This window comes from Narcine bancroftii, chromosome 3 (genome assembly GCF_036971445.1).
Source record: "Narcine bancroftii isolate sNarBan1 chromosome 3, sNarBan1.hap1, whole genome shotgun sequence".
Taxonomy (NCBI): domain Eukaryota; kingdom Metazoa; phylum Chordata; class Chondrichthyes; order Torpediniformes; family Narcinidae; genus Narcine; species Narcine bancroftii.
Genome location: NC_091471.1, coordinates 153,906,582 through 153,919,585, shown reverse-complemented (window position 1 = coordinate 153,919,585; position 13,004 = coordinate 153,906,582). Strand labels below are relative to the sequence as shown.

Below are 13,004 nucleotides of genomic sequence, written 5' to 3'. Positions count from 1 at the left end.
ACTTGACATTTTATATAAAATACATACCTATTGTAATTTCTACTTTGGCTGCTTTTTTTTTTAAACTCTTTGAATAATTTGAATGTTGACTGTCGAGCACCTTTGAATGTATTTATCTCAAATTTGTTTGTTCTTTTTGACCACCTGTCCATATAGGACCTATATAGGAGGCTGGAGTCTAGAACCAAATGCTGGATGAACTTGGCAGATGAAACCTCTGTGGAGGCAAAAGCTGTAAATGGATGTTTTGGGTTGAGAACCTGCATCAAGACTGATGGGGAGTCTTGATCCAAAATATCGACTTGTATCTTGCCTCCACAGAACTGTACAGAGTAGGTACATTTCTCCAAAGCAAAATGTTACTATTGGTTTAAGGTGGAGTTATGCATTTTCATTGTCTGTCAACAGCCTGACTTGTATCTCTGATTTTACATAACAGGTGTCGATCTGCATTCGTCACCATCATCAAGTCGTTTATTGTCATCTGATTGTGCAAGTATCACCTGATGAAATAGGGTTCTCGGTCCTCCATGCAAAACACGTAGACATGCAGACAAAGTTAATATATATATTCAGGAAGAGGAAAATTTGAGGCATTTACCATAAAAGTTCTTAGCAATGCATCTAGGTATTCATATCTGGTCAAAGGCCACTTCCTTTTCAGTACAAAGTAGAATAGCTCTAAAGTTGTTACTCAGTTGAAATTGACATTGGTAACACAGCATGCAACATCTCCATTCTCCTTCAGGAGAAACCAGATCAATATTTTCAGTAAATTTTAAACTGATCACTGGTTTCTTGATGCTCTGTAACTTTGTGCCTAGTCTTGAGTCTGGATGCCAATGGTTGCCTGCTTGTGCTTTGCTGTCAGATTGCTTGTTCAGCCACTCCCAAGATGACTTGGCAGTTTTGTTTCTGGGGAATATGGCCTTGTCTCCAAATTGGTGTAACAAGCAAGAGCTTTGGGATTTATTCATCTTTGAGTAATAGAGAAACGCCAGCATGTCCTTTGAATCACTGCCATCAGCAGACAGACATCAGTGATGTAGTTGCAGCTTTTGTTAACTCTCAGCTCTTGAGCTTTGAGACACACCACACTAACCCCACACCCATAATTCATTTTGTGTTCCATTTGTATACGCATTAGTGGACATTTCATTGATCCTTATGAATTGGTTACAGGTTTTTATCATTTCTATTTCCTGTATTGATCCCTTTAAGGAAGTTGCAAAGGAAGCATGCGTGGTAAATGCAGGTCCATATATCTTGCTCTTAATGTTACAGAAGTCCAAAAATCCAGACCACCTGACAATCCGGACTTTTCAAAAACTCAAAACTTTTAAAATTTAGCAGTGGCAACAAGAGGCCACTTAATTTTTCTTTAAAACTTATTTTGATCAATGAAGCATGCTGTATTTGCCAATGAATAAACTATCAAAATTTACCTGTTCATCTCTTTACTACTTAAATTTGAATTTTTAAACTACTGCCTGAGGACCTGGAAAATCTGAACGACCCAATCCCCAAGCAGTCTGGATTTTTGAACTACTATAATGTTGAGATCTTGGGATTAAGGAAAAGTCATCAATGGGAGATTCAAAGGAATTGCAGAATGATGCATTAAAAGGAACACCAGATACTAATTTGTGATGAGGCAATTGAGTGTTCACAAGCTTGGTGACCTATAAAAGGGTTGAGGAGTAAAGATAAGCTTTTGACGTCCTGTGCCAGCCGCCCTGCCAGACATTGGTGAGTGGCTGCTCCTGCCCCGACTCGGGAGCTGGCATTTGCTCCGCGGCACCTCTCTCTGCTGCGGACCTTTCAGGTGGCAGAACACCGCCTTCAGCGCTGCCACCTGAATGTCCCTTCTCAGACACCGGGAGCCGTATTCTCCCGGCGATTCCACCTGAAAGTGGCCAAGTTGGGATGTGACTAAGCAAAGAAAAATGGTGAAATATTTCATTCATGTGTAGGCAAAAACTCAGCAGATCAGCAGTGTACTTTAGCAAAAATAAAGAGACATTGCCAAAGTTTTGGGCTTGAGCTCTTCAAAATATGAGCAAAGTATAGGCGAATATCTAAACAAAATAGCGGGGGCAGAAGGGGTAGGGGTTTGGTTTATGTATAGAAAAGGGAGTCATATCTCAAGTGCAGCGTAGGTGAGCCTGAATGTGGGGTGAATGAGGATCAAAAACGGCTGGCATTATTGTCCCACTATACTTTTGAGTGAGAGGCAACTCGGAGCAGGTGTCATGAGTGCTGCCTCTTTCAAATCCTTTGGAAGGCCAAATGCATTAATGTCCGTGTCCGTTAGGCCAATGACCTCACAACCCACAGAATCTGAGAGTATATCAGTCGTCCTCTCTTTCTTTTTCAATCTTTTTATTATTATTATAATTTAAAAACACATACAGTTCAAAGAAATATAAAAAATACATAGTAAGTAATGAATTAATACAGAGATATTAAACAATAATATTACAGAATAAAAATATATCATAAGAAAAAAATTTTAGATCAGTTTAGGGTGTGAACTATCTCTAAAAAAAAGATATAATTAATAACAATATATGAAAAAAGAGAAAAAAAACCCAAAAAAGAAGAAAAAACAAATCTGAATTAAAAAAAACCTACAGATATAGCTAAACCACGCCGATCACTCCGATCTCATCTTACAGCCCAATTATCATACATAATCATAGAAAGAAATCAGAGCCAGATCAACTCACCACAAATGAAAATATTGAATAAATGGTCGCCAGGTTAACTCAAACTTAGAAGGGGATTCATAGACAGAGTTTCTAATTTTCTCTAAATTTAAACATAGTATAGTTTGGGTAAACCATTGGAAAGCAGTGGGAGGATTAACCTCTTTCCAATTCAATAGTATAGATCTTCTAGCCATTAGTGTAAGAAAAGCAATCATACGATCCGCAGGAAGAGATAAATAAGTCAAATCTATCATAGGTAATCCAAAAATTGCAGTAATGGGATGTGGTTGTAAATCAATATTCAAAACAGTAGATATAATGGAAAAAATTTCCTTCCAATAATTCTGTAAAGAGGGACAGGACCAAAACATGTGTAAGGGAAGCTATTTCCAATTGACATTTATCACATATAGGATCGATATGAGAATAAAAGCGATGGAGTTTATCTTTAGACATATGAGCTCTATGAACAACTTTAAACTGTATTAGTGAATGTTTTGCACATAAAGAAGAAGAGTTTACCAGTCGCAGAATTTTATTCCAATTTTCATTGGAAATATGAAGGTTGAGTTCTCTTTCCCAATCATTTTTAAACTTTTCAAAAGTCCCATAATTTATTTTTGTAATTATATATAATTTAGATATCACACCTTTTGGAGGGAATTTTGAATATAGTATATCCTCTAAAACAGTCGTAGTCTCCCGATTGGGAAAAGAGGGTAAAGTCGAAACTAAGAAACTCCTAATCTGCAAATATCGAAAGAAATGAGATCGAGGTAAATCATATTTCATGGATAATTGTTCAAATGACATGAAAGAGTTATCCAAGAATAAATCCGAAAAGCATGTTATACCTTTAACTTTCCAGGTAAATAAGCTTGATCAATTAGAGAGGGATGAAAAAGGAAATTTAATACAATAGGAGTTTCGAAGATAAAATGACTTAGGCCAAAAAATCTCCGGAATTGAAACCATATACGTAGTGTATGTTTAGCCATTGGATTATCAATTTGTTTATATAATTTAGTAAGAGTAAAAGGGAGAGCAGCTCTCAAAATAGAGCTAATTGAAAAATTTTGTATCGGTTTAATTTCTAAATTTACCCAATGGGGATTTAGAGATAATTCTGAATAATTCAACCAATACCTTAAGTAACTAATATTAATTGCCCAGTAATAAATTCTAAAGTTGGGTAATGCCAACCCTCCCTCTAGTTTAGATTTCTGTAAATATTTTTTCCCCAATCTAGGATTCTTGTTAGTCGTCCTCTCTTGAGGGACTGCATGAGAAGGGGACACTGGCTGTTGTGAGATTTTTGAAGTCTTACCTTCTCAAATCCTCCACAATTTTGTCAGGTTCCACACTCCACTTTGCCCACCTCCCCTCCAGCACCTTGGACCTTGAAAATGCCTGCTTTTCTAGCTGGTCTCTTGTTCATCTGCTAAGATTGTATCCCAACCCTTTCTTAAGCAGTTCAGTTAAAGCAGGTTCTTACCTCGAGTGATAACACGTGAAGTGTTTGAGACATTTAATCTGTTAAAGATGATAGTGGTTAGTGTACTTGATTTATTCTTTTCATCAGTGCCACCCTGCAGCAAGAAAAGTTTGAGCTCCAATTGAGAAAATCAATCCATCGTTGGTTTGACTTCTTGTCCTGTTCACCTTGAGTTCAGATAACAATATTTGTACTACATTTATGTAGGGAGCTTGTGTTTACAACAAATGCCATAAAATGTTTGATAGCTGGTAATCTGGAATGCTCTGCTTGAAGCTATGGTGGAGGCATTCAATAACAAGATAAATTTTGATATGCATGAAGCAAGAATTTTGGAGAAAAGATTTACTAGGTAATTGGAAAATGGCAAGGACGTTGAGGCTTTTGGAGAAACCAAGGGCTAGGTGGTCTCTTAATCAAACATTTTACATAATTATCACCTTAACAACATTGCAGAACAGTTTCTTTTGTATGGGACAAAGAATTGCAAGCTCAGCTGAAATGCAAAGATACAATAGCGCAGGGTGACCAAACCACAGCTCTCGATCCACATGCAGCTCTTTGACATAGCAGTCATTCGAGCCAGTCTCTCACTGGTAGTTTTAGTGAGCATAGCTTGTGATTGAAAATAATTTGGTATGTGTACCATGTATGGGAGTAATAGTCGATACCATGTAAAAGTCAACCCTCTATTTTTGGCCCTGGTCACTGCCCATCTGAGCTCCCGACCACCATCTCCTGCCTAGGCTGCCTGCCCTCCAAGCTCCTGGTGCCCCGACCACAGACTCACATCTAGGCCCGAGGCCACCTGCCCATTGGGGCTCCTAATGACTCACACATTGGCCCCGGCCTCCTGCACATCCGAGCTTCCGACCCCTCCCTGAATGATACAGGTACTTAGTATAGTCAAAAGTAAGTAGTATGTGTGTAATAGCTGACCCAAACTTTACCCTAAAAATTGGTCCACAAAATTCAACTTGCACGTGCATATTTGTGATGTGCACTTATTGAAACTAATACAAATGAGCAGTTTAAAAACTACAGGCATAAATATTGCATGCATGTCTTAATATTTATATAACATATTTGTAACAATGTTCACGCAAGTAAAGACATGTATGTATTTTTCATATCTTGTGGCTCTCAAGCATCTGAAGTTTATAATGTTTGGCTCTTATGTTAAGCAAGTTTGGCCACCCTGCTTTAGAAATTTAGCACCTGTGTCCTTGTTATTTAGCAAAGGAGACTGTTTTAGGTTCAACATAATACTGCTGCGATAGTTCTGCATTGCTATTGTGAAGTTTGAGCTAGCGTGTGATGCATGTGTTTTTGGATATCTTTAATGTGGAGTGGCATTTTGATCTAGTGTTTTATATATCCTGCTGCTGCATACACTTTACATTTTTATTTAGTAGTTCTGTACTGTATTTCCTATATATATATATATATAGGAAATACAGTACATATATATATAGGAAATACAGTACAGAACTACTAAATAAAAATGTAAAGTGTATATGAAATACAGTACAGAACTACTAAATAAAAATGTAAAGTGTTTGAAGCAATATGCAGGATCTATAATGACTTTACAAGTGTATATATATATATAAATTGAAAATATCTTTCAATCCTGATAGGGGATTCAACACTTGGTAAAGTCATTATAGATCCTGGAGATGTTGGGATCCACAAGAAACTAACATTGTGTTTAGACATTTCTGACAATGAATTATTTTCTACATTAATATCTTAGAAACTCGGGCAGCTGGACAAGTAGCCCGAATTGTACAATAATGTATCTGTTTAAAATAGTTCATATTCTTTCTGTTTTCTACCTCCTTACTTATTCTATTTTGCTTACACCAAGAAAACTATAGAAACAATGAAGCCAAGTTCACATTTTTTTGGGTGAGTTCTTACATGAAGTTTAATTCAAGGTTATAATGTATCATTGCTTGATATTTCCTTCCTTTGCTACTCTTGTTTCTTTCTCTTCCTCCTCCCACCTTATGTTACAGCATACTAGAAATCCCCTGTTATATCACCAGGTGGGTAGAAAAAGAAACAAACTATACATCAACTCATTGAATGGTGCTTCATCTACAGCAAGACAATGATCTCAAACATACTGCTAAAGTAACAAAGGAGTTTTTCAAAGCAAAATACTGCAAAATTCTTGAATGGCCAAGTCAGTCACCTGGTCTAAATCCAATTTCATGTGCTGAAAAGAAAACTTACGGGGATTAGCCCCCAAAATAAGCAGGAGCTGAAGATGGCTACAGTAAAGGTTTGACAGAGCATCACCAGTGAAGACACTCAGTACCTCGTGGTGTGTATGAATCACAAACTTCAAGCAGTCATTGCCATGCTCCAAACATGGTGCCCTGAAATGAGGGAACTATGTATAAAAAGTACTGTAATTTCTACATGGTCAAACTAAAATGTACACAAATACTCCTTAATAAAATCTGGATTGTGCATTTTAAACGGGAATTGGTTGACTACAAATTTAAAATGAGCACAGTGACAAATAAAGAAAAAAAAGTGGCTTTCATTTAACATTACAGAGGGCACTGTATATGTGTGTTTTCCCTCCCTAGACCATCAAGAAATAAGTTCTACAAATTCATTTGATTTTATCTAGTTTAGTTATTTGGCTGTTGCAACTGGTCTTGACTCCCAGCCTACCTGTGATTTTGTGTATTTTTGAATGCCCCATGCTGTAAAGTACTTCACCAAGGGGCATCACGAGGATCAGTTAACTTTGGTGTTGGCAGAGTTCACTTGGTTTTGAAAAACAATAGTGTTGCAATTGGAAATAAGCTTGTGAGGAACTATCTCAACTGCACTTGAATCCCTTAGTGAAATAACTTGATTCTAGGAGAGAAGAAAATTTAATGCAGCGAGAGGGTAAAATATTTCTAATGAAAATTCTAGTTGGCACAAATCTAGAAATAAATAATTCAAATAATAGCTTTAGTACCCATTTTCTAACATTTATTTTAAATATTTTTGCTTGTAAAGCTTCCTCATTTAATATGCATTTCTAGAGGAAGAAAGCTTTATATACATGGAGATGAAATTAGTCTTAACTAGTTCTATTAGTAGGTCGATGGACTTAACTTGGGATGACATCAGTAGCAAAGAGAATGATGAGAATGACGACTGCAACCACAATTACTACAATAATGATAATCATTTTTTTGTTTCTCCACCACATCTTTCTTGCAATTTTTGTGGATGTTTTCTGAAAAGAATCAGCCTGAAACAAACCGGATAAGAGAATTCAGAATGTGCCAAAAAGTCATCCGTCGAATAGATAAAAATCAGCAAAATGTCAGGCTAGCCAAATCCTATGAGTAGCCTGTCGATGTTAAATGTGCATTTATTCTCATTAATGTAAGCACAATGTACAGAAACGCAAAGTTTTACTTCAGCCAAACATGTGCTGGTGAATAAATCATTCCCAAGGAATAATCAGTGTTACTGTGCCTATTTTTGATTCCCTGGTGAGTTTAGTGGTGTCATTTGTAAATCCTCTGATTTAATGGGCCTTTTTCTCTGCAGGAAATGAGGCCATCTTCAGATTGGTATGACCAGTATTGCTACAAATAACACCTGTCTAGGTAGGGACCCTTGAAATGAACTTCTTGCAAAGAGCAATTTCATCTTAACAGCACACTGGATTCCTTGCACTGTGAATGAGTACATGCTGGAAAGTATTTTAGTAAGGACCTTTGAAACCATCTGTACTGGCTCAGTTGTGCTCTTAAACATGCTTAAAAATGACCCGCATCCAAAAATAGCATTTCCAGAGATTTAACAACTATATAAGAGTTATTCATTCATATAATTCCATATTAAACAATCTGAGTCTGATTCATTGAATTGTACAGCCCACAAATGGGCCATTTTGCCCATCACGGTCCTACTGACTCTTCCCCCATCTACATCAATCCCATTTGCCCAAATTAGGTCTGTATCCTATTCCTTGCCTAATTAAGTGTTTAAATACCCCTTAATTTGTACCTGATTCTACCAAGTCCTTTGACAGTGTATTTCAGATATCAACATTCTTTGGGTAAAATATTTACCTCTCAGGTTTCCTTTAAAACTCCTTCCTCACTTGGGTTTAATATCCCTACTATCGACATCTCTGGAGTTTTATACACTTCCATCAGCTCACCCCTCAGCCTCCTTCATTTGAGGGAAAACAAGACCCAATTTATCTAATCTCTCGATAACTAAATTCATCCATTCCAGGCAACACCCCCCAGTGAAACTCCTCTGCATTCTTTCCAGTGCAATGACATCTTTACAATTCCGTTGAATTAAATCGTTTAAGTAGGAATCACAGATGAAACCTATCCTGATAACTAACAAGAAATAAGTGGAATAATTTCCATTGGGATTTACTGGCAAATTCATAAATCATTATTTTTTCTAAATGACAACACATCCTGTTATTAAATGTATAATGGTGTGGCGGCGCACATGTAGTGAACCGGCCCCGCTGGTACCGCTGCACTGGCGGGCAGCTGCAAGTACATGGCGCTGTCGGGGGACTGCCTTGAATTGAGCACGTGCCCCAGGCAGTGATGATGTCACTGCTCACGCTGCCTTTAAAGGGGCATGCGCATGTTTTGAATTAAACTGCCATTGAAACTCCCAACGTGGTGGTGGAGAGACTTTCCTCTTGGCTCCTGCTACAATGGCATAATCTTAAAGTTTAATCCCACATCTAACTGGAAAGCAATATTTATTTTCTATAAGGCTTGATTTTATTTTCCCAGTTCAATGTATGGAGGCAGTGGAAAGGAGGAGCGGCAAGACTTTAGCTTTTACGCTGACAAAATCTTGACCCCAGAAGAACATGGAAGAAGCCTAATTTTAATGGGCTCAGCACATATCACAGTGTATGAAAGGGTATCTGCTAGATTGCTGCAGAAAATTTGGATGTCTATGGTCCTCATGGTGTTACATACATATATATATAATGTATGTTTCAGCTTGATTGGTTTATGAGATATGAAAATAGAATGTTGTTTACTCTGTACCAACCTCCCCAGGGGAATGCAGGATATTTTGTAGGAGGCGAGAGGAAGCAGGCGCAACAACATATGGAATATGAACAGTAACCATAATCCTTTGTGCTTGCCCCAACATTCACAGCTGATCTGATTCTTGGCGTCAATTTCATTTTCCTCCTTCAATATAATTTAATCCATTGCTGTAAATCCCACATGTTTAGGGAAAATTTGCGTAAATATTGACTGAAATGTTTGTTGAGGTGGGGAAAGCATGAGTGGAAGGGCCATCTTCAATGCAGGAGAATATTTTGGTGCATGCTTGAATATGTGACACATGGTCACAGTCTTGATTAGGGGTCTCCAAAGTGGTCAATATTGACCAATGGGACCATCCAAGGGGTTGATTGAAAATGGCCCTTATGGTAGTGTTGGCCAACTTCTCATGAGAGTGGGTCTTGGTGGCAACCATGTTGTAATTGACTTTGACATTTAAATTTAGAGTAAATGGGAGGATGGAGGATGAGGTATGTATTCTATGTTGGGGGGGGGGAAAAGGGGGGTGGTCGACTTACATAGGGCAAACTTTTGACCTCTTGAATACCTGTGTCGTTCAAGGTGTCAGGAGCTCTGATGGCTGGGATTGGGTGGTAAGTTCATGGTTGGGGCATAGGTAGCTCAGATAGGTGGGTGGCCAGAATGAGGATATGTGGTCAGGAGTTTGGATGTGTGGGTGGCTGAGGCCAAAAATGGGGGGGGGGGTTGATTTTTATATGGGATTGACTATTACTTGAATATATACAGTACCTATGTTAGTGCCACCACCCCCCATCCAGTCCAGTGCCAGGATTTCATACCTGGGAGTTGATAAAGGATCAAGTATTTCATGAAGGGGGTCAATGGTCTAAAAGGTCTGGGAGAATTTCTGGTCTTGATGAAGGGTTTCAGCCCCAAACATCAACCATTCCTTTTCTCCCACTGGTGCTTTGATCTTCTAGTGTTCAACAGGGCAGGTTTATTTTTCCAAAAATAAACTTTATTCACAATAAATTACAAAATAAAATAGTTCAAAGTCCTTTAACATTCTAAGTGCGACATACATTTCCACCAATGTATATTGTTACATATGTTCTCTATTTTGCACCATTGCCCCCTCTGTGGCCTCTTGTAGTTTCTTCAGCCCCTTAATGCCCAATGTCGATAGGACTCTAGACTGGTCATTCCCTACAGCATCCTCCCATTAGCTGCACCAAGGATCAGTGCATCCTTCAGTATGTACTCCTGCAGTCTGGAATGTGCCAGCCGGCAGCATTCCCTCACTGATATCTCTGTGCTGAAAGACCATCAAGTTTTGGGTAGACCAAAGAACTCTGTATCTTCCAACTGTTCTGGATATCTGTCTCTGCATGAATCCCTGGGAACAGTCCATAAATCAATCACCATGCTGGTGTGGATGAACCGTGGCAAGGACCCTGGCATCCTTCGAAACACACCTAGTAAATCTGCATTCTGCATTAAGGTGGGTGATTGTCTCTGCTCCACTGCAGTCATCTTAGGGACAATGTGATAAATCCTGTCATACAAAAAGGATCTGATGGGGAGGGCTCCTCTCACTGCTATGTCCTAGTGCTTTTTCATGAGGACTGCTGATGAGGCCTTCAACCAGATGACCAGGACCATTTGCTCAGGGAGCCACCTCCCACCATCAATTGAGTCCTTGTCCTTCAGTAACTATAAGACATTCTCTGCTGACCACTGCTGCTGAATTTGTGGTCAAAGGTGTTTGGAAAAACAATGTCCAGCTGACTGGATGGAGTCCGTCAAATCCCCCAGAGAAATTGGCTGGTCCAGACTCTTCCGCTTGCTGTCTTTTAAGACCTGCATCAGGAATTTCTGGAAGGTCTTTGATTTCAATATTCCTTTATTGTCATGTAATAATACAGAAAATGTAATATTACACAAAATTTTCTTCTGCCTGCCATCAGTAAGATAGAAAGAGTAGCAAAAGCTTGTCTTTCAAGAGGCCCCGAAAGTCATTGGCTTTGCTAATTCCTGCAGCCTCTGCAAGCCCACAGACCCCTGTTCAATCCATCACAACCCAAGCTCCAGTTCCAAAGCTCTGACACAATCAGAAAGCCTTCAGTGACTGATGCCCTTTGGGAGCCCTTCTCTCTCAGCACCCTCACAAAACCCAATTCTATGAGCCTTGGACTGCTATTTGCTGACTGCCTGTGGCCTGTGTGGGTCCTTCAGCCTTGGACCCCTTGCTGGTACTCTGCCATGGTTACCGTCCTGTACGGTCGTCTCCTCTGCTTCTCTTTTTCAATAGGGGGTGTTCATCTATTTGTGATGTTCTGTGCTGGTCTGCTGCTCCTTCAGAGTCTGCAACTCCTTGTGGCCACTGCTGTGAATAGGAACTGCCATCCTGGGCATAGACCCTGTGGTTGCAGTATTTTAAAACACCATCGGCTCCTTTAACAGGCCATTTAAAGCTTGTACAGAACTGTTTTCGTTGGGACCAGGTGGTTGGACTCTGCGGAGCAGCACTGTGTCTCTGCTCTCCACTCTCCTGGGTTCACACCAGGTAGAGTGCTGTTGTTACAGCCTATAAGGTCACCATTGTGACTACCACTGATGGTTCCTGAGATGCAACAGTGCACACTCCTGTATGATTATCACATCTACCTTGGCAAGGTATTGTAAGGCATTAACACATCATATAGTGTGTTTGACACCATGCACGGTGAATGTTGCTATTTTAAACTCCATTGGGGTTTATTGGGGTTTCAAGTTGTAATCCTTACAGTCTAATGTCAAGGAGCCTAAGCCCTTATGCCCAACGCTTCGGCATTGAGACACACTGGGAACCCAAGCAAGAAGAAGAGGTGTTCTCTTCTGTTTCAACCAGATTCCACACAAATTTAAGGAATAGAAGAGCTTACATTATCAGTCTGTTTCTATTCTGCATGCAATACCTAATCCACATCCCAGTTTACCATTTCCATGAAAGTGCTAAGCTATCATGGTACCCTGCACTCAGGGCTTAACGGCAGCTGAGGTGGATACCTGTCCCACCAAATTTTACATAAAACTGTGCAATCAGGTCCAGTTTATTCCCTGGCTTCACCCTACTACAAACTTGGCGAAGCAATGTAGATCTTGGGCCCTTGCCAGTACTCACTCCCCCCTCCTCCCCCCACCCCACGCTTCTTTTACTTGCTATCTTCACTTTCCACTTTAGTCTCTGTTTTCTCATTGTTCACTGACTATTTTATCTGCAACCAATGGATGTCTGAGATTTTGGAGATGACTGGAAGCTGGATCTGTTTCAGTCATACTGGATCATGTACCACCACAAGTCTGTTGAATAACCCCTATTTAGATATCTGATGATTATTCTGCAATTTGCATTATCTGGAGAAACACAGGAACTGCAGATGCTGGAATCTTGAGAAAGGAATGGGAAGCTGGAGAGAGAAATGATCCATCTGAGTTTCAGCTTAATCATTTCTCTCCATGGATGCTGCCTAAACTGTTAAGTCTTTCAAGTTTCTCATTGTTTGCAATGTTTAATTAATCTGAGCCAGGCCCTTTTTCTCTCTCGTTACACTGAATTAATTTCTAGTTAAAAAGAATGTATCACTTTTCAATCTGCATTTAATAAGTAATGAAGCCCATCGTCTATATCCCGTATGTTATCCTGACACAGAACACAACTAGCATTGCACCTTGCTTGTTGATTATGCAACACACAGTTCAAATGATACC

General features: G+C 39.3%; 1 protein-coding gene across 2 annotated transcripts in view; it reads right to left on the bottom strand.

Annotated features, from left to right (window-relative positions):
- Nucleotides 1-7,184: 7,184 nt before the first annotated feature.
- Nucleotides 7,185-13,004, bottom strand: part of LOC138757698 (vesicle-associated membrane protein 8) — a 60,831-nt gene continuing 55,011 nt past the window's right edge. For both annotated transcript variants that reach the window (XM_069925413.1, XM_069925412.1), the window contains exon 3: nt 7,185-7,471. In XM_069925413.1, coding sequence (XP_069781514.1) covers nt 7,328-7,471 — 144 coding nt within the window. In that variant the 3' untranslated portion in view covers nt 7,185-7,327. The remainder of the gene's footprint in view (nt 7,472-13,004) is intronic.